Here is a 19,638-nt window from a genome sequence, read left to right as displayed (position 1 = left end):
CCTTCTTTCCTTGTGTTCGATCTAATTTCTGATGACCGTTCTCGCGGACGCACCGATAAAACGAAGAAGGGGATAGATAGAGGTGTCGAGGACTTCTACCCGAACGCCGTACGACGTTCCCTTTCTTTATTCCTATGGGAACTCGGGCGTGTCGGTGTACTTTTTCAGGTTCAATCCACTAGATGGGACACCCTTGGGGCTGGACTTGATGGTTTTCCGAATATCCTAGCTGGAAGCAATGAGGATATGGTTTCATCTTGCGGCAGCTAATTTCTAAATAGCCCAACTCTTCTATTTGTTGTTTGAAAAGTGTTGAAGTATTTAAATTAACACTGAATATGGAACATAATTCATGACACGAACAAGTGAAAATAATAGAGTCGAAGATGATCGTTCTTGAATAAAGTTCTTCAACAAGTAATCATCTCAGCAGCCTATCGGACATCTTATTTCTAACCCAAAGCCAGTCTTTAACTATAACAGTTCTAGAACGATTTTAAGCCGAAGTTCCGAGCGAAGAAATTATTCCACCGCCATATCGATTCGAGGAAGAAACGAAGAGCGGTGTAGAAGGTGGAACGGTCGGAAATAAAAAAGGAGATAGGAGGAAAGTGAAAGAACATCCCCCAAATAAGCCCGAGAAAGTTGGGTAGAGGGAAAGTTAACCGAGCAGAGGGTCGGTTTCCTTCGAGGCCGGAGATCAGAGGTGGGCCAGCCGCAATCGAGTCCAGAACACGTCCCCTCTAACGTTCTGGTCCTCCGCCCAGGGGTAGAAAAATCCACCCCTTTTTCAGCCGGTCGATACCAGGACGACCACCTCTTTTCCTTCTCCTCTTCCGCGTACCATCCCCGTCGCCCAGCGTGCCTCGCCTTTTCTTTCTCGCACCCCCGGACACACGGAGAGGACCCTCTGCTTGCTTGCCTGCCTGCCTGCTTGCTTGCTTTCGCTCCTCTGCCGCTTTCTGCCGAGGTGGCGCCACTGTTCTCGCCACCCTTTCACCCTGCCCGACCATTGCGTCTGACGCGTACACGTCTTTCCCCCCTTCTTCCGGCAACTTTACTTTTCCCTCCCCCGTCTCTTTCCCGTCGGTTCCCCGTCGTTTTCTTTCGTCGCGTTTCTTCGGTCCTCTGGGTTGTTGCCTTTAACACCCCGGCGAAGCAGGAACCTCGTCATTGCCGGTTCTAGTTTGTTAATCCCTTCTCACCGAGCCTAACAACAAAGTGTTTCCCGACGATCGGATTAATGAGAAATGGAATTCGAAGCTGCAAACTTGCTTTATTAATATATAATTGGGTATGATTGTCTTCGCGATTATCTGATAACTTGATAATAGCGACAGTATTGTTATGCATTCATTTTGGGAAGTGTTAAGACGATACAGGAAAGAAACTTGATATGATATTTGGAGTGAAATGTATTTGGCTTTCGATACACAGAACACGGTGCGGTGATTGCCACAAACTTGAGACACTGGTAGCAAACATATCGAACACATTGAACATCTTTCCATATAAGTTTTCTACGAAGAATATTACTCAAACGTTCCCTTCACTTCCCCGGAAACAAATATTTACCGAAACGAATAAAAAATATTGGACCACCTTTCATTCTCATCAAACAATAGCTGGTTGCTAAAAAAGAAGCATGTGAAAAATAGGAGCTGGCCTTCGAGGTGAATCGACTTTATGACGGCAGCAGAAAGGAATTCCACGATTGCCGAAGAATTCCTCGGTGCACGCGTCGCGAGCCAAGACCTGACCGAGTTGTTTGGTCAACTGATCGTACAGAAGGGCAAACAAGTCTCTCGGCAGCAAAAGGGTTTGCCAGGCTCCAGTCATCGACGATTTCTTTTCCGCGCGGAAACTCTCGCGCGGCGAAAGAACCGAGTCGGTGAACAAACGGGGAGACAAAGCGGGCCTCCCCAAACCCCTACGTCCCTCCTTTCTTCCTCTTTTCCTACTTCGTCGTCTTCTTCTTCGCCTGCAGGCGGCCCTTTTCACTTTGAGGGTTAAGAAGTTAGCTGATGGTTCGAGGATTACTTAGACTCCGTACATAAGGCAACTGTGCGCGGTTAGTTTGCGGTGCACACAGGCTCTGAAACCCAGCCGAGAGCTTCCTTCCTTCTCCCCGCTTCTGCTTTTCTTTTTTCCTTCGCTTTTCTCGCGGGAGTTCACCGCGCAACGCCCGGCCTTCTCTTCTCAGGTTCTCTTTAATAAGGTGTGCAGGGCTTCGCTTTTTTCTTCTCAGTTTCCTCCACCCATCTCCTCCTCCTGCTCCTCCTCCTTCTGCACTTTTTTCTTTTCTTCTTCACGCGTTTAAATTCCAAGCTTCCGGTCGATACGAATTAAAACTACGAATTTTCACGGGGCACCGTTTAGCAAAACTTTCATATCCTCAACTGACTCATTTTTTCAGGCGTTCCTCTACAATCCATTTTTATACAAAGATATAAAACCTTTATACATAGTTTCATTCATTTCACACGAATTTACCGCTACACTTCAATGTTTTCTTAAAACACACCGCAACAAACTCAAGTCCCTCTCCTTAGCATCCTCTCAAATCACCGGTTTAAAGGTACCAGTCCCAAACCCTGGCAAGTCCAGCTGCGAATTGCTCGGCAAGGTGTTAAACAACAACGGGCGCAAAAATTTCGCCCGCTTTCCCCGCGCGGGGATTGAAATTTCGCGGTCTCCGCTCGTCGAGAGCCCGTTGCGCCGGAGCTCGATTGCTCGTTCGGTTCGATGTTCACGAGGCAAGCCGGCCAATTACCTGATCCAGACCTCACAGCGGTCTTCGTTGAATTCCTCCGGTCGTAACGCGAAAGAAATCCTCCGTCGGAGGATCCAAGACGCCGACCCGGCCGGGAGGACTCGAAAAGCCATTCCCACCCTCCCTCCCATGCCCTCCTATCGCCACGTCTCGTTTCAATATCACCGCGAGCCGTTTCGTTTCGTTTCGTTCGCCACGGTTTCGGTCCTGCCGACCGACCTCGGCGAAGAGGAGGACGCGCGTCAGAGCGGCGGCCGATCGACCGGGAAACGAGGTAGAAGCGTGTGCAGCTTCGTGATTCGAAGTAGGTGGGCCCCAGGTAGCCAGGACAGATAACACCCGCAGATTACCGCGGACAGAGTCATTAGCAGCGTCGGCTTCTGTGTCGGCCAGGATATTCTCTCACTTTCCTCGACTCCCTCTCCTCCTGCTCCTCACTCTCTTTCTCCGTCTCTCTTTCGCTCTCCTCTGCCCCCTTCCCGTCTCAATGCCCCCTCTCGTCGTCCGCTCCTGCCCGCCCCCTCCTACCTTATCTGGCCGGTCAATTCACGCGGCACGATATGTACCCTGCTCTCTCGAGTCGTTTCGGTGTCTACCTTGTCTTTCTCTTGATCTTCGTCGGTCACTTCGTCTTGGTTTAATACTTTGATCGTCGCAGCACTTTTCCATGGGAATTTTGAGTAGTTGAATTTTAGAAATGGTTTTTGTGTTTTGGAGTCGTCGAGGAAACATGGAACTATTAAGTGGATATATTTGGAATATTGGTAAAAAAAATTGGTATCAACCAAGATGGAACCTATTAATATTATGTAGATTATTCTTAGTTAATATCAGTAGAAGAATATTTAATATGTCTTAGCGTCCGACTTATAAAATAGCAAAGAGTTGTAACTACTCCATTTTTATTTCCGCTCCGTTTGTATTCATATGTACCAACACATTTTGAACACCAAGTTCTTCTTTTAAATCCCAGGAACCACGTCGTTTGCAGTACAGTACTCAAATAAATCCGTGCCAAATTCGACTGACATGGCGGTCTACGACCGCTGCTTTATCCGAAGTTTGAAAACAAAGTAGAAGTTTCCATAAAAAACATAGAACATGCTGACATCCGCGAAAAGCTAAGTCTTCGAAAATACATTCCTTCTTTGGCAATAGTGATCTTCAACGGAGGAGGAGGAGGCGCAGAAAGAGAGAAAGAGGGCAAAGGTCCGTGCGGCAAGAGGGCCGCGATAACGACGAGAGCAAAGAGAGAAACGGTGTCCAATCCGCGTGGACCCCGATGGGGATCCCTCTCGATCCGGCAATAAATAAAACGCAGACCAACGCAGCTGGCAGTCGTACGTGGAAATCGCGATCATACGGTAGGAACCGTTGGCCCGCGGCGGTCGCCATTATGCGCGGCTCGGTACAAAGGGGAAATAATTAGCGCTGCTCGGCTGATAAGCCAGCCAATCTAGGCGTTTGTCATTAGCCTATCAAAGCCGAATACCTCCCCACCCCCAAGTCTCTTCTCTCCTTCTCTCCTTCTCTCTCCTCTCTTCTCCTTTCTCTCTTCTTTCTCCTCTCTCCTCTCTTGTCTCTTCTCTCTTCTTTCTTCTCTCTCCTCTCTCCTCTCTCCTCTCTTCTCTCTTCTTTCTCCTCTCTTCTCTCTTCTTTCTTCTCTCTTCTTTCTCCTCTCTTCTCTCTTCTCTCCTTCTCTCTTCTCTTTTCTCTCCTTCTCTCTTTTCTCTTCTCTCTTCTCTCTCCTCTCTCCTCTCTCCTCTGGGATCCTATCTTCTGTCTTCTGGACCTTCAGCCTCGACACGCCTCCGGCGCCGTGGAAAATATGTGCGAACGCCGATCGGAGCAATTAGTATTTCTCCGGAGCCTAATCGGAGGTTGTTCGACCGGGACAAACGCGCGTCTCTCCAACATGGCGAACGGGGACAGTGGCGGAATACATATTTCAACACTGTGGTCGTGTCTTCTGACATGTTTAGTCTGGCCCGAGCAAGCTGTTTGCCAAGAATGATGAGTTATTTTTCGACAATTGCACACTGTGTCTCAGTTTCCACGTAAAAAGATGATGTAGGTTCTTGGAGGCTTCTGTTTTCTTTGGATTACTGTAGAATCCATAATAAACTATACAATTTGATTTAATCGATTGCATTTAGTAGGTCTTGAGTTTGTAGGAGAGAATTTTTTGTTAGTTCTCTATATACGCAATCTCTACACTGTTGTATCAATAATCCAATCGAATATCATCTATCTATTCCACCAACTAAATAGACAACTTTGAATCTCATCGCGTCTGAAATTATCGAGTATACAAATTTATCATTTTGCGAATAGTGACAAGAATGTATACGCTGAATTCGCGAATATACATGAAAGTCAGGGTCGTGCAAGCCGGGTGGCATCCCCGTTGAGTGACGGAGTCGCCACCCAGTGCATCAAGAATGTCAACGAAGAGATTGCTACGCAACCGATCACCGATGAAACGATGATTTTGACTGGCGTATTACGAAAATTCCGCCACGTAATTACAGTGATTCGCCGGATGAGCGTAGATTTATCGAGTGGCCGGCAGTGGTGCGTCCATTCCGCAATGGAATGTCCTCTGCAATCTTGTTAGCTGCTACTGCATCGATGTATTTGCATCGCGCGCGTTGCGCCTGGTCCGAGACGACTAAAAGCGGATCGATCGTTTTATTCGCTTCGAATTGCGCCCCAAAGCGTTCCTCGTTGAAAAAAGAATTCAGATTGCGCTCACGTGTGGACGTTTCCCAGAAAAACGCTTCGCGAATCTTCTGCTCGTTTAGGCTTTGCATCTCCGTGTTTAAGTTTTTTTTCGACGAAAACAATACCGTTTCACGATTTTAACTAATGTAACTTAAGAAAGATCCTCAAGAGAACCTCAATCGTCATCGTCTAGTGCGAGATTGAACTGAAAGACAAACTTTCGAGCGTGTAATCACATCTTGAACGACGGTTGTGCCATTTTGCTATATCACCTTTTCCAACTGTACTCATGGAATGTCACCAGCATGATGAACTTTGGCCGAAATTCACGATTCTTCTGGCTTGCTTCTCTTTCTTTCGACTTATTAATAAACAGCAGCTTATTATCGCGGATTTATAATGCATATCATACACAGGCAGAAACTAGACACTTTATTCTGCAATATTGGCTACTCTGCGTCGTCTTCTTTACCTACAGAAATTACCCAAAAATTGTTTAAGAAAATTGCTGAATACTTCACATGCACTGTTGCCAACATTAAAATCTTAAAGGACTATGAGTTTCTTATTCATTTTCGCTCTAATTATAAAATAATATATTCGAAATTGCTACAATATATTTTGGAACGGGTCTCCTGCAGTTCTGCGAATATGGTCGCGTTGCGGAATCCCACGGGAATCGGTAAGACTGCGTACCGAGCTGCCGGTCGATTTCCCCTAGAAATGGCGCGGTTCTAAAAGAAAAAAGATTGCGAGCATGAGCTCTGTCCCCGGAACAGTCTGTCCCAATATATGCTCGCCTGATTGTTCCAGACGATATTGAACTCGATGCACAAGTACCAGCCGAGGTTTCACCTGGCGAGGGCCAACCATATCTCGCAGCTAGCCTACTCGACGTTCAGGAGTTACGTTTTCAAAGAAACGGAATTCATCGCGGTGACTGCCTATCAGAACGAAAAGGTAAGTGAATTATTACATTCTACTTCCGGTTCAAAGGTTACGCTACTCTCTAGGATAATTAATCGTACAGGATGCTAAGTACAATGCCTTTTTGTCACTTCTAGCCTAATATCAAGTGAAAATGGTAATTTTGTAACGAGATGAATTGATAATTATTAATTTATTTCAAATGGTAAGTTATATTTTACTGATTTGATTATGTTATTAACTGATCATTATACGTTTACTGTGAAGAATCATTTACACGATTTTAGAGACACTTTACACGATTTTAGAGTCATTTTACACGATTGTTAAAAACACGGAAAGACAAAGAACATTCGAAACTCCGATCTTATGCACTCATCTCCTGACAATAGAATATCTTCCTTTGTGTTTGTGCATTCTCTCAGGAACGTTAACTCACAGAGGTGTTAAGAGATAAAGAACGGGCATATATTAGCGATTAACAAATAGTTATCTTTTCTTGAATGAGAAGAAAAATTACCAAGGGCAACTAACTTTTTCATCCGACAAGTTTCACGACGTGAGTAATAGCTTCTCGTTAGCGCTCTCACGTTCGCCGCGTATTAAAATGTAGCATGTTAAATAGTACCCCATCTAATTATGAGTATACCGCCGTTAATTAATATTTAGCTCCGTTATTTGCGTAGAGAGGTGTGGAGCGCAACAACGTTGTCTGTTCTTTCACCAAAAAGTTATCGTCGGGCCATTACTAACACATTAATTATCGAAGTTTAGTCGGGAACGTGGCGTCCTCTCAGATTAACTGAATTAATTAAAGGGAACGTTATAATTAACGCGCTTATTGCGTAAAAGGGTCATTTTACGTCGCGAACACTCTATGAAAACTCGCGGGATCGTGGGTCTGCTATAAAATCATTGAACAAACACTGGCTTCTAGAAATCATTCTCACCTTATTATCAAAATCATTTTGAAAGTGAACATTAGCGGGTAATAGAAAATTTAAAGAGGATAAAAGGAAAGCCACAATTGACGATGAAACGAGGACCCGGAAAGATTTCTTTTTACTTCAGTACCGCGTTAATTAAAATCCCCTCCCCGATGGTTGATGGGCCGAAAGTGTTCGAGGAACCAGCGTGGTTCCCAGTACGCATTATTTTTGATGTTGCGCGCGCGCCAAAGGGGCCCCTTGTCTGGATTTTTCGTCGTGCGGTCCCCCCTTGTTATCTTTCTTCCCGGTATGACCGGAAGAAGGATATCGTTTCTGTGGATCTTCTTCGGGCGGCAAACGCTTTCTCCGTTTCCCGAAATTCGCCGCGTTGCATTCTCTCCGTGGAACCTTTGCTCGATTCGAAATTGCCGATCACAAATTATTTGACCCTCCGATACATTTCACATTTCTTTCACTTTATTTTTCATCCGATACGAGTGGAATGTGGACTTCATGCGTTTGCTACAAACTTGATCATCCATAACTGGTTCTACTGCAAAATGTATCAATGTAACGGAGTTATTTCTTTATCTGGAATTCAATGTCTTTAATAAGCCAAACGAATTTTTGTCCTACATTTTGCACAACCATCCACAATCCAATCGTGAGACGCAACTTACTCATGCTGTAATACACGTTCCAATGTACAGCATTGACCACACAAATCCGAAAGCGAACCGGGGCGGGTCTGGAGTGGTTACAATTCGGTGCACTTAATCGTACTCATCGGACTTTCTGTTGCAGATCACTCAGCTGAAAATCGACAACAACCCGTTCGCGAAAGGGTTCCGGGACACGGGGGCGGGCAAGCGTGAGAAAAAGTAAGTATCGCTTTCAAAATTTTCGTCGTGTACGAAAAATCAATAAGAGAACGTGCCATAAAGGAAGCTCGTACAAAAAAGAGACCCTCTGACAAACTCGCAAACAACTCGCCGCCAGTTTTTATGGCAACTTTTCCGTCTCTAAAAAAAACATTCACCAGAAGAACAACGAATAAATGAACTGTCTCTGAATTTCCTTAAATTCAGTACTAAATATCAAAGCAAATTCAAAACACTGACGAAATATCCACTTCCCACAGCTAGAATACGATTTATTCGAAGCTCCCAGGACCAAAGAGAAAGCCACCCCTTTAAAGAGCAGCCGTTATCATAGTAAAACCAATTCACGATCGTGTCTTCGAGGTAGATCTAATTGATCGGGGCGGATTTCGGGCTTTCTCCCCTCGATCCCGTGCTATTAAGGTCGGCGCATCGACCTCGGGGTCAGCCCCCAGGATCGGGGGTCGGTTTCATGGGGCTCATTTGCACCCCGAGCGCAGCGGCCGCGCCGGTATCGTCCATTTGTATTCAATATCGTGGGTTTATGAGCTTATGTCAGTGAGGGTTCGCCGCCGGGATCCGGGCTAGACCCATTTCAATTTCATTGGTCGCCGAAGGGGGAGAGGTGGCGGCAGGATGGATGGATGGAAGGGAGGGGGGCAGCGACAGAGGCTCGAGTGGATTCTGACGAGGTTAAGTTGCTATGCATAGGTCTCGTGCCGCCCTCGTTAACGTCGCTAATCCTCGTTACACGCACTTACAGCCTTTCGAAGTGAAAGCCCGTGTAAGCTCCGCCAATTTGTCTACCCGCAAGCGACCCATTAGAGGATCATTCAGGTGCGGTGACCGACCATGCCGGGACACCTGGGAGCCGAAAGGGTTGCAATCGAGGGTGAAATCGACGGATCCCGTAATTCCAACGATCAATCAAATATTTTTCGCGGTGTAACCTAGAATCTTTTAAAAGCAGATGAAACGAATCTGAGAAGAAGATCAAAGGAATGAAGAAATTTGACCCTATAAATATCAAGTATTCTAGGATAGAAGTATTCTCCGCGTTATTCTTCGCAACAAAACCCGCCCTTAGATAAATACTATCTCGCGTTTCAAGAGAGGATCGCGTGACCCTGCGCAAACGCGATAAAATAGAAGAAACAGCGATCGCCTTGTGAATTTAATGGAACGCCGCGCTGTACCGCGACAGTTAAGTTTCCGGAACCCAGCCCCCGCGGAAGAATAACGTCGGTTCTCCGTGTCGTGCTGCGGCGCAGCGGATCGCCGCGGAATTTACCGGGGCAGCGAATTCGACGCAATGTGGGCGAGCCGGTGGATCGGATAAATGGGCCGAGAAAACGGGGCGCCCGAGAAAATTCCGCGGAAATTGAAGCGACGCCCCATGCCCCCGGCCGGATAAAGAAAGGGCGAGTTTAATCGAGAAAATATGCAAAGCAGGGGGGCGCGTCGTGGCGCCGCCTAATTAGAATAAGGGTTAGTTTTGGCTTATGGTTTCGGTTAAGGGTGGCCGGATCCCATCAGGAAGCCGCAGAGAAACGGGAGATGGAGCCGTGGGACAGAGTGAGTGAGAGAGAAGGACGGAAGAGGGGCAGCTCATGAAGGAACAAGGAAAATGGTAGGGGCAGCGGGGAACGGGCGAAGGGGGGGTTGGAACATAGCCAATCATCGGATTAGCATACTGATGCTCAGGGGCGGCGCTGTCGTTAGCGTGGAGGGTGCCACTTGGTGGCTTTGAATTTTATATCGCCGCTATAGCCCGTAACCGGCGTATAAAGGGTGCATTTGTGACGGTGGGGGCTTACTTCCGGCGTCCGAGGCCTCGTATCTTCTCCCTCCTTTCCACTCCGCCTTCTTTTTCCTTTTTTTTATTAACTCCGCGCGATCCTTTGATGCTCGTTAATAGATTTTTTATTTCGCTCGGGTCTAGGAGAATTTAGATTCCTTGTTAGGGATGGTAATTCCGTCGACGATCTTCGTTCCGCTGAATCGTTCATCGAAATGTGGGATCTGTGATCGCGTGGTAGGATTTTAATCGACGCGATTGGTGAGATCAGATGTTTTAATTGAATTGGAGATCTGATTATTTGGAGTTTCGAAGACTGAGAATATAATGACACCGAAGGGAACAAAGAAGAATCAATGTTTAAAAATAGAACATTGAGCTCCCATTATAAAACATAGATTACTTGAACACTGTAGAAAAGATGATTGAAGGAGATTGCGGAGGGAATTGAAAAACCAGTGTAATCGTTTCAGAAAATTAAATTGAAGCCATCAGCTAGCCGGGACGTTTCGTCCCTACCGTTGATGAAACATTATTTCGTTAAGTTTTTAAGAATGCGAGTCCGGTCACGGGACGCCGCGCCGCTCGAGTGTGGCGAGTCGATTCGTCGTGCCAGTTAAAAAGAAATGTTTCCACGAGTAGGAAGGAAAAAGGGTGAAAGCCGTCGGCCACGGCACGTCGCCGCGTCATTTATCATCGGGCGACGCTGGAACGATCGTAATCGAGGTGCGCGAAGAATCAATCAGTCCGCGAACAGATTTTAACGGGGCCCGTGGTTTATTAATTGTCACGACCACTCCCCCCTTGTCGACGTTTATATAACAACATCGATAAACCGGCTCGGATTTCACCGCGTAAATAACAATCGGTGGCCAAACACCGGGAAAACCTTGCGATATCTCCCATGTTGCGCTGTTTCCGGAACAACAATAATTTCATTATACCCGTTCGCTGTAGCTCTCGTTACAATACGCCGTAACAGTATTAAATATATCGTTAATTTTGTTTCACTGTCGTTAATTAAAGATCTGATCGCCGGCAATGAAACGATTGCTCGCTGCCACGAAATCACTAAAGTTCATCATATTCAGATTTACTATCGACAAATATTATTCATTTGTCGATGTCGCTTAACTCTTCTTTATTTTGGCTCGCCACGCGCAAATTATTAACCACCTTGCTTTCATTAATATTATCAAATCTTACAGAAACGATTCCGAACTCGATCCGCCGATACAATAACATTCTTTCGTCATCAATATTCAGTGTTCAGATTAACTGTACGTTCGTAGCGAAACTAGAAAACCTTCCGGTAAATCCTAAACAAAGGATGGATCATCGTTCAATTCAATGAACACGTCTCAGTACCTCAGGATTTAAATACTAAACCTCGAATACTTTTCTCTAATCCATAACAAGGATTATTAAGCAGATCTTCAGCGATCCAGCTGATCCAGGAGACCCACCACTTCTCCTTAAACCGAAGGGTACTCGCGCGCCCACGAGCTTTAGGAAAAAAGGAGAAAAATGGAAAGAAGCGTAGTCAAAGGTCCCGTATAATTTCTCCATAATTATGGGAGAACGCGTAGGTTGCTCATCGAGCGAGGTTCTGTCTCTCGTCGATGGCCGACGGAATGAAAATTTCAGCCCCCGATTGCCTTTGACGTTCGACTATCGGTGTCGGCCCACCCCAGCGTCATCCTCGAGGATTTATAATCACCCCTTGAATCCGGTTCCCGGGGCCCTCGTCACGATGCAACGAACCCCGCTCGCGCGTTTTTTGTTTCCACCCTCGCCCCCCGCCGCCGGCCTCGTCGATTCACCCCTGAAACGCGCGGCATCGAATGTACGCGCCGCGATTCCCTATGAAATCTTCCCCGTGGCCAAGCTGGGGTGGGAGGTGATGATTACCGGTGAACTGTCTTAACGGATCGTTGACGGTGAAATGTCTTCCCGATGACGCGAAATATCGTTAATTTAAGGGGCTGCCGCGAAGGGCTGGGCTAGAGGATTCGATGAGGGTTGATCGAGCAGCCTCGGAAGAGCTCGCGGGGAATATGCGTTGTGGTTTTTTTTTCCTCGTGTTTCCCGATCGCACGCTCGCGCCGCGGAATCCGTTTCTTTGTTTGACGCACGGTTAAGGGTGGTTTTTCTAGGGGTTGCTTCAGTGACGCTGTTCGCAGGAGGGATGCAGTGCCGAGGAGATTATCGGCGATATCACGGAGAATTCAGGGGATTTCTTTTATAAACGCACCATCGAAGATTTTGTTTGCTATTCTGTTGATTGATCTGTGTTACTTCTTCGAAGCTGCATTATCGGAAATATTTCAAGTTTATTTGTTTTTCCAATCTGTCAACCAATCGCCGACTCCCATGCAAACATAATTAAGCGTATAAATACAAATTTAGATTGGAGGATCTTCTTAGTAAATAAGAAAAACCAGAAGCATTTGATGACCATAGACGAGTTCGGAGAACCAGCCAACTCGTCTTCCCCGGCGAACAAGTTAAGGGCAAGGAAGCGATCAGAAAACGATTCGCCGTCGACCCACGCGGAACACGACGCTGCGCCGCGGCCAGTGAAAGCGCGCAGGGAAAAAGAAACGCGATCCGGTCGCGTTCTCAGGGAAAAAAGAACTGCGGCGCAGGCTGGCAGCGCGCGAGCCGCGGGAAACAAAGGGGAAACACGTGGCCGATCGCCGATCAAAGGGATTCCACTGGCGTTGCGGAACCGGTTGATAATTCAGTGGCAACTTTTCAAATAGCTCAATTACGGCCGGGCACGCGGGAATGGATTTCCGCAGGGCATGCATTATTCATCGTGGAAAGTCGCGGATCGAGGCGGGCCGCGGCTCGCCGAAACGGGCATGGACCGAGTGAAAATGCTGGCTGAATCGAGATCGATACCGAGGCCGCCGCCGATTATCGAGGAGAAACTGCGACAAGAAGGCGGGATTAACGCGCTGCAAATGACCGTCCGCGGTGCCGCGAGTAATTCGATTCTAACGGACAATTCTGTACGACTAATCGAACTTCCCGAGATTGGGGAAATGGCATAAGCTCCGGCCGGGAATTATGCAAACACGGATTTCTATTGAGCAATTCGGTAACAGGAAGCATAACCGAACACAAATTTATACGATACGTTGGCCGAATCCCGTCGAGTCTCAATCGAAATGAAAACTTTGATAATATTTATTAAATTTTCTGCAGTATCATGTCTCCGACAATCGTGCTGAACGGTCAGTTATGTAAATTCGCGGTTCAGAGACTGGTTCGCGGAACCACGAGTCGAATCGACGCTTTTTATTACGGATTTCGTCTAATTAAAATAGGGATTTTTAAACTTTCCCTTGTGATATGAATGTTTGGAAGGAGGTAGTGCGGTAATAATAACGAATGGAGGGAGGTGGTCGATGAATTATTGGATAGGTTGTTGACACAGGGAATTTTCGAATTCCGGGTACTTGTCAGTGCTTCCGACAGGTTCGAATGTAGAACAGCCGTGTGCAGGATAGAAGCACGCGTAGGCAATCCAATTACCTTAGCCAACCTGTAAATACAAATAGTGAAATCGATCAGAGAAGCGCGCTTTCTACGGATTACAATGGGATTTCGAACAGTCTTAACGAATCGTTCAGTGCGTAGCGACGTTCCCACACTCGTGAATCTAACCCTCGTGTTCCCTTCCAGGAAAAAAAACGTCTCAAACTGCTTCAAACATAAACTCATTTTAAATGAACTCTGACTCGGAAGAAATCATCAGTATCTTCCTCCTCTTTATTAATACCTAATAATTCAAAATCTTCCAAAAAAAAATTTTCAAACTCTCGCAAACACATCGACAAACTCTACTAGTCTTCCAACTCATAACAAACTTACCTAATGATTCATTAACCCTTTACATACGCTCTGACTCTTAATAACTTATTCCTCTACCTAAAACAGGACTCGTATCCGACACCTACCTGGATCACCGCAATCAAAGACAAACTCCGAACATTTAGGAAAAGGAGACCGATATGAGCGAGGAGTTGCAACGCTCACTTGCCAAATCCCAGCAGTCCACGCAAACTATTGATTTTAACGTGCTCTCGCACTTAAGCGCGTCGGAAACCGGAGAACCGTAGCGTAACACCCTTTCGAGGCTCACGGATTCATCAGTGCGCGGCACATACATCGACGCCTGTCCCCGTGTATCTCCCGCGTTTCCCGTGTCCCTCCTGCTCGCTCCCTGGCTTTCTCTCTCCGCACTGACGTCTCACCTCTGCGGTCGTTTTGCCGTCCCCGTGTGTCTGTGCATTGATCGCATTACAGGGCATTAAGGTATAGGTAAGCCTCTAGTTACGTCCAGCTCTCGAACGGCTCTAGATGAGTCTTACACGATACTTAGGCTTGTTCGCCGGGACCGCGACGCGGCGCGTCGGCACACGCCGATTTCCGTTCTTCCGTTGCACCGTTAATCGCCCGTGATCGGACGACTGATAAATTTTGGTTCCCGCGATGAATTTGATCGACGACAGGATCTTAGAGCGTTCCAAGTATTTTTCATAAACCGCGAATGATGCTTTGGATATGTGAATATCGATAGTGTCAGGTCTCTATGTTCTCGAGAGGAACGTGGTTGGTAGAGACCAAAAACCTGTGACCATAATCAAACTGAGTAACATTACTATTATTAGGGTTATTCTGTTTATAAGCATAGTTTATAATATGTTTATACTAATTAGATCTTGGAAGCTGGAGCATTAAAAGTGGAGAACTAGGATTCCGTATTCGCGTAATTCATCATTAATCAAAATCAACTTAACGTTTACTAAATAATATCTGTTAAATACAATATGTGACACATTAACACGCTCCGTAAGCCCAGTGCTACAGACGGAGGAAATCCATCAGACGCGGTGCTTTTATTTGCAATTCCGAACAAGGCAATACCATTCTTTCCGACGATTACCGGCCGTCACCGCGATATGATCGATCTAATGACACGTCGCGCGCGCCAAACAGTTGCGCGAGTCCCGCCGCAGCGATCGAATGCGATACCCGGAACGCCTGTAATTTGCTAGAGGTGTAAATTGGCTCGATTACGGGTTACGTTTCACGGGATTTCCCCTTTCTCGTTCGGCGGGACGCTGTAGTTTGGCCGGCGCGCGGCGCGGATGCAGGCAGACAGAATGCCCGAACGATTGGAGCAACGAAACTGGTGGTCAGTCGTTAACGATCGTGCCCGGGGATTGCGTTTTTGCGCAGAACGTGTGCTTTAAGCTTTTAGAAACTCGTGTTTATCTGAAATTTTGTTTGAAGGTGCGTGTCTGACACGCGAGATCTCGGGGTATCTAAAATTCTCGTTTAGCGAGGTACTTTTCTGGGATCGGAGACCCACGTTTAAAAGAATTCTTGGTCACGCTCGATCGGATCCGAATCAACACGTCACAAAATCTTGTTCGCGTTTCTCTGCAGCTGCGGAGCGACTCGTCGAATTCAGTCCAGATTCTCGGGACCGCCGGGTGGAGCGGGCGTTCTAGATGAAAAGTTCGCGGCCCTCCATAACCGATGAGAATAAACAGCGCGGCACGCGGGGCCGCCGCCGCGTTTCAAAGAGGAGGCGAAGCGTAAACGATAACGAACCGTTTCACGCTGAAAATATTTAACGCAACCGAAGCGTCGTAAACTTTTATTGCGAGCGTGGGCTTGGTCCGGCATTAAACGGAGAAATTCGCGAGCATTAACGGGCCCGTTCCCGCGCGAACGAGTTTCCGCCGCCATTTTTCCACCCCTTTTATTCATACTTATCCGCATCCCCGTTTGGTAAACCGGGAAACGATTCGACTACGGGACGAGTGTAATAAAAGAGAACGAGGAACGTAGATAAGATGCTCCTTATATATTAGAGAACACAAAATAACAAATTGAAGACAGTGTGGGGGACGAACGAGGCAGTCGGACCTGTGGACACCTCCGTGATTAAGCCGAGAACGCGTTAAATGAAGTCTAGTTAATCTGAAAGCATCACCGATACGTTTTTCCGTACGATCGATCTGCTAATATCTCCTTAAAGCTACCAACTTGGGTGCAAAGCATTAATATTGTTCTTCTGGCGAAGTGTATCCAATTTATTCATGCAAACAGACCGAACTCTATATCCAGTCCAAGCTTAAATTACTGTACCCAATCAAAGTCACATAACCTAACTCTACCTACATCATGCAGCAGTCTTATTCCTATTCTTCACTCAAAAAGATCCCAGCGACCTTATAAGATTGCTAACTCGGCGTCGTTGTTGCAGAAGGCAGGCGGTATTGACAGTGTCGGGCGGCGGTTCCAGACTCTCGGCAAGTGGGCCAGCCTCCCCGGAAAAGCGGCGCTCGTCGAACTCCGTGAACGACCTCCTGGACGACGAAGACAAGCTTCTGGACGTCGTTGGACCAGACACGCCTCACCCAGGCCACCATCAACGGGAACGGGAGCACTCCCGTGAAAGAGACGACAGGACCAGCGAACGAGGCGAGGGCAGCGAGTCGTCTGGTTCGGAAAGCGGCGGAGGACCAGGCCCAACGGGATCAGAGGGACCTAGACCAGAAGTCTCAGTCGGTTTGCCGCTTCATCCACCTTTGCTACCGTACCTCTACCCACCGGTTCCTGGACTGTACCCTGGTCCAGGTCCTTTAATACCACCCAGTCACCTGGGTATCCATGGCGGAGTGTCGCCAGGCATGTTGTTCAACGCTCAGCTGGCCTTGGCAGCGTCTCAGCACCCAGCCCTGTTCGCGCATTACCATCATCCGCTAGCGAGTCCATTGCATCAGCTAAAAGGACATCGGTACGCGCCGTACACCTTGCCAGCACCATCCCACGGGTCCGCGTTCGAGACCGTGACGCCCGGCAGCAGGACCCTGAGCCCTAGGTCTCCACCACCGAGGCCGCCCACAGGCTCTCCAACCCCCGCTGCTGGCTTAACGTCCAGCAGTAGCTCCGCGGGCGAGCTGAAGTCGATCGAGAATATGGTGAACGGCCTCCAGGAGAAAAGGAGACGCAGTCCGAGTCTGACGCCCGGGCACAGGGGCGACGCAGACGCCGGAGGAGGGAGTCCGTGACAGGAGAACGAGCCCGTGACTAGCACGAACCCAGACGACCCGGACGACAAGCGGTCCGCTGAACCCTGCGACTCCCAGGAGCTCTACGGTGACGAGAGGGAGCCGGACTCGACCTCTGAGCTGTCGTAGCGGGGCCGAGGGTCGTCGTCGGCTCGACCCGGGACCCTCTGTGCCCCGCTTCGGGATGGTGACCGCCGTCCCGGACCCCTGCGCGTCCTCCTGGGGGACAGACGGCGACCCGGTTCAGGGACGATCCAGACTACGAAGTGCAATTTTACCACGCGGACCGGCCGGACACGTTCCCCCGCCGGTTTCCGGGACCCGGCGACTAACCTGGTCCCCTGTGAGTGTATATAAGAGAGAAAAACCACGGCGGCCGTGGCGGACGAGGGGAGACCGACGCGAACGGTGGATCGCGCGGGGCCTGGGGCCCATGGACGCTGCGCGGATCACGCGAGTCGGTGGTGTACATTGAGGTTTCGGGGCACGGACAGGTGGAACCAGCGTCGATTCGCGAGCGGCGACAGTTGGCGGCTTCGAGTGCTTCGAGTATCGTCCGCGGTACTTTTTGTTGCAACTCAACGAACGAAAGTCTGCAGATGGGATTTTCTTTTTGAAAGAATGTTCGGAAATGGTTTCCACGGTTCATGGGTATCAGATGGTTGCATAAGGTCGTGACGATACTCGCAGCATTCTCGAGCAACCCGGGTTAAACACAGTACAACGTTGTTAATCAGCTGCGTTCTGAGCCGCGTGCGTTCTTAGATGTAAGAGAGGGAGACATTGCAATACGACAGCACCTCTTACTATTTGCAGCCCCTGTACATATGTACCCTAGTGATAATATATTATATTATATTATATATATATATATATATATATATTATACATATAAATAACTACTCTCTGTATTAATTATTGAATATAATATTATATTAATTATTAGAGGGACGTAAACAAAAAAAGACGCATAAACGCACGTTCGCCCGGTACAGACTCTCGGGAAGAGACCGGAAGAGAAAGGGCCGAAGAAATGGTGAAACACACGAGACGGATGGAAAAACATACCGATCACGGTCCTCAGACTTTTTGTAAGTTAATCGTGGAAGGGAGAAAGAGAAAAAGAAAGAGGAAAGGAAAAGACGGGCGTCATTTCTCGGTTTCGGGCCCCGCGCGGCTGGCGCCATCTTGTCGTCGACGCCATTTGAAGAGACCATGTTCGGGCCGAGGTCACGGACGATCTCTCTTCCGGAAATTGATCCATGAACCCCTTCTTGCGGTCACCACTTTGGAAAATGAACAAGATGGTGGAGACCGCTGATCCTGACCCCTAACTCCCGTCCCCAAACCTGGCCTCTTGGTCGCATATTTGTATAAAATTTAGCGGTCGATGTAGATAATTTTGAGAATGGGGTGGAACTTCGAGCAATCGATTTTTGGGGATCGAATATCCGCAGGAAACAGTCTAGACGAAGAAAATTCTATAGAAAGAGAAGAAACGACCCCAAAAGTAGAGGATGCTCGCGCCCCGATTCTCGATTCAGCCGTCAGTCCCTCGTGTCCCCGCGGTTATCCCTTGAACGTTGGCCATCTCGAATTTTCGCGAAAGTTCCGATCACAGGGGAGAAGTGCGACTCGTTCTCGTATACGATCACCGGTCACGATTGCGCAGTTGTGTTTTCCTATTTTTTTTTCAGAAATTTCGATTTCGTATCGTTTCCTCTTTCCGCTGCGCCGGAACCGTGCGACGAGAATTGTAGCGAACATTGCGCAACATTTTGGTTTAAGAATTGTAAGCGTCCCCAACGTATTCAAGATGCGCCCGACAATTACTTTGAATCGTGCTGTTCCACGCAACGAATTTCGTTCACACTTCTCCTGGCTACCGTGTTTTCGTAATCTGCGATACGCTACGTTGTACAGAATATGAGAAATTGTAAGCATCCCCCCTCCGCCGCCGCCGCCACCCCACACAACCCCAACGAATATTTCCGTCAACGTCGCCACGATTCATTCTTTCGAGACGCTTTTCCGTTTCTTTTTTTTCTTTTTTTTCTCTCTCGATTTCAGTTGTAGAGTAACTCCGTGATACCTTCGACACTGTCAATTTTATTGTATAAATATGTGAATACATACAAACTATATCTGTTCCTACTATTTTTTTTCCTCCTTTTTAATTAATGCTACTTCGCCAGTTGCAAACTGTCATTGCGAACGATCTTTCTTTTTTTTAATATTTTTTTCCTATTTAAAATTTTAAATAAATACGATGTCTGTTAAACACTCCTCGGTATTCTTTGTTTTTATTTTTCTCTGTTGTCGTTTACCTCTCCCGATTTTTTCTTTCTCCTTCCATGCTCCGCCACTGCGAACCCGTCGCCGAGCGAACTTTTTGTAATCAAAATCAAATTGAGGTTGAATAAAGTCCAAGTCAAAGGGTTAAAGGCGGTGAGGTTTAACAGATTCGATCAATTGCTTGCTCCATTCGCGAGGGAAGATCGTTTCGTCG

General features: G+C 47.5%; 1 protein-coding gene across 3 annotated transcripts in view; it reads left to right on the top strand.

Moving 5' to 3' along the window:
• bi (T-box transcription factor bifid) overlaps positions 1-19,415 on the top strand; it is a 109,048-nt gene extending 89,633 nt beyond the window's left edge. For 2 of the 3 annotated variants that reach the window (XM_031978363.2, XM_031978361.2), the window contains exons 5-7: positions 6,311-6,457; positions 8,158-8,234; positions 16,322-19,415. In XM_031978363.2, coding sequence (XP_031834223.1) covers positions 6,311-6,457; positions 8,158-8,234; positions 16,322-17,129 — 1,032 coding nt within the window. In that variant the 3' untranslated portion in view covers positions 17,130-19,415. The remainder of the gene's footprint in view (positions 1-6,310; positions 6,458-8,157; positions 8,235-16,321) is intronic. The other variant, XM_031978362.2, reaches the window with a different exon arrangement.
• Positions 19,416-19,638: the final 223 nt, after the last annotated feature.

This window comes from Nomia melanderi, chromosome 1 (assembly GCF_051020985.1).
Source record: "Nomia melanderi isolate GNS246 chromosome 1, iyNomMela1, whole genome shotgun sequence".
In the NCBI taxonomy this organism is placed as follows: Eukaryota; Metazoa; Arthropoda; class Insecta; order Hymenoptera; family Halictidae; genus Nomia; species Nomia melanderi.
The sequence above is the reverse complement of the archived record's forward strand: the minus strand, read 5'-3'. Positions and strand labels throughout refer to the sequence as shown.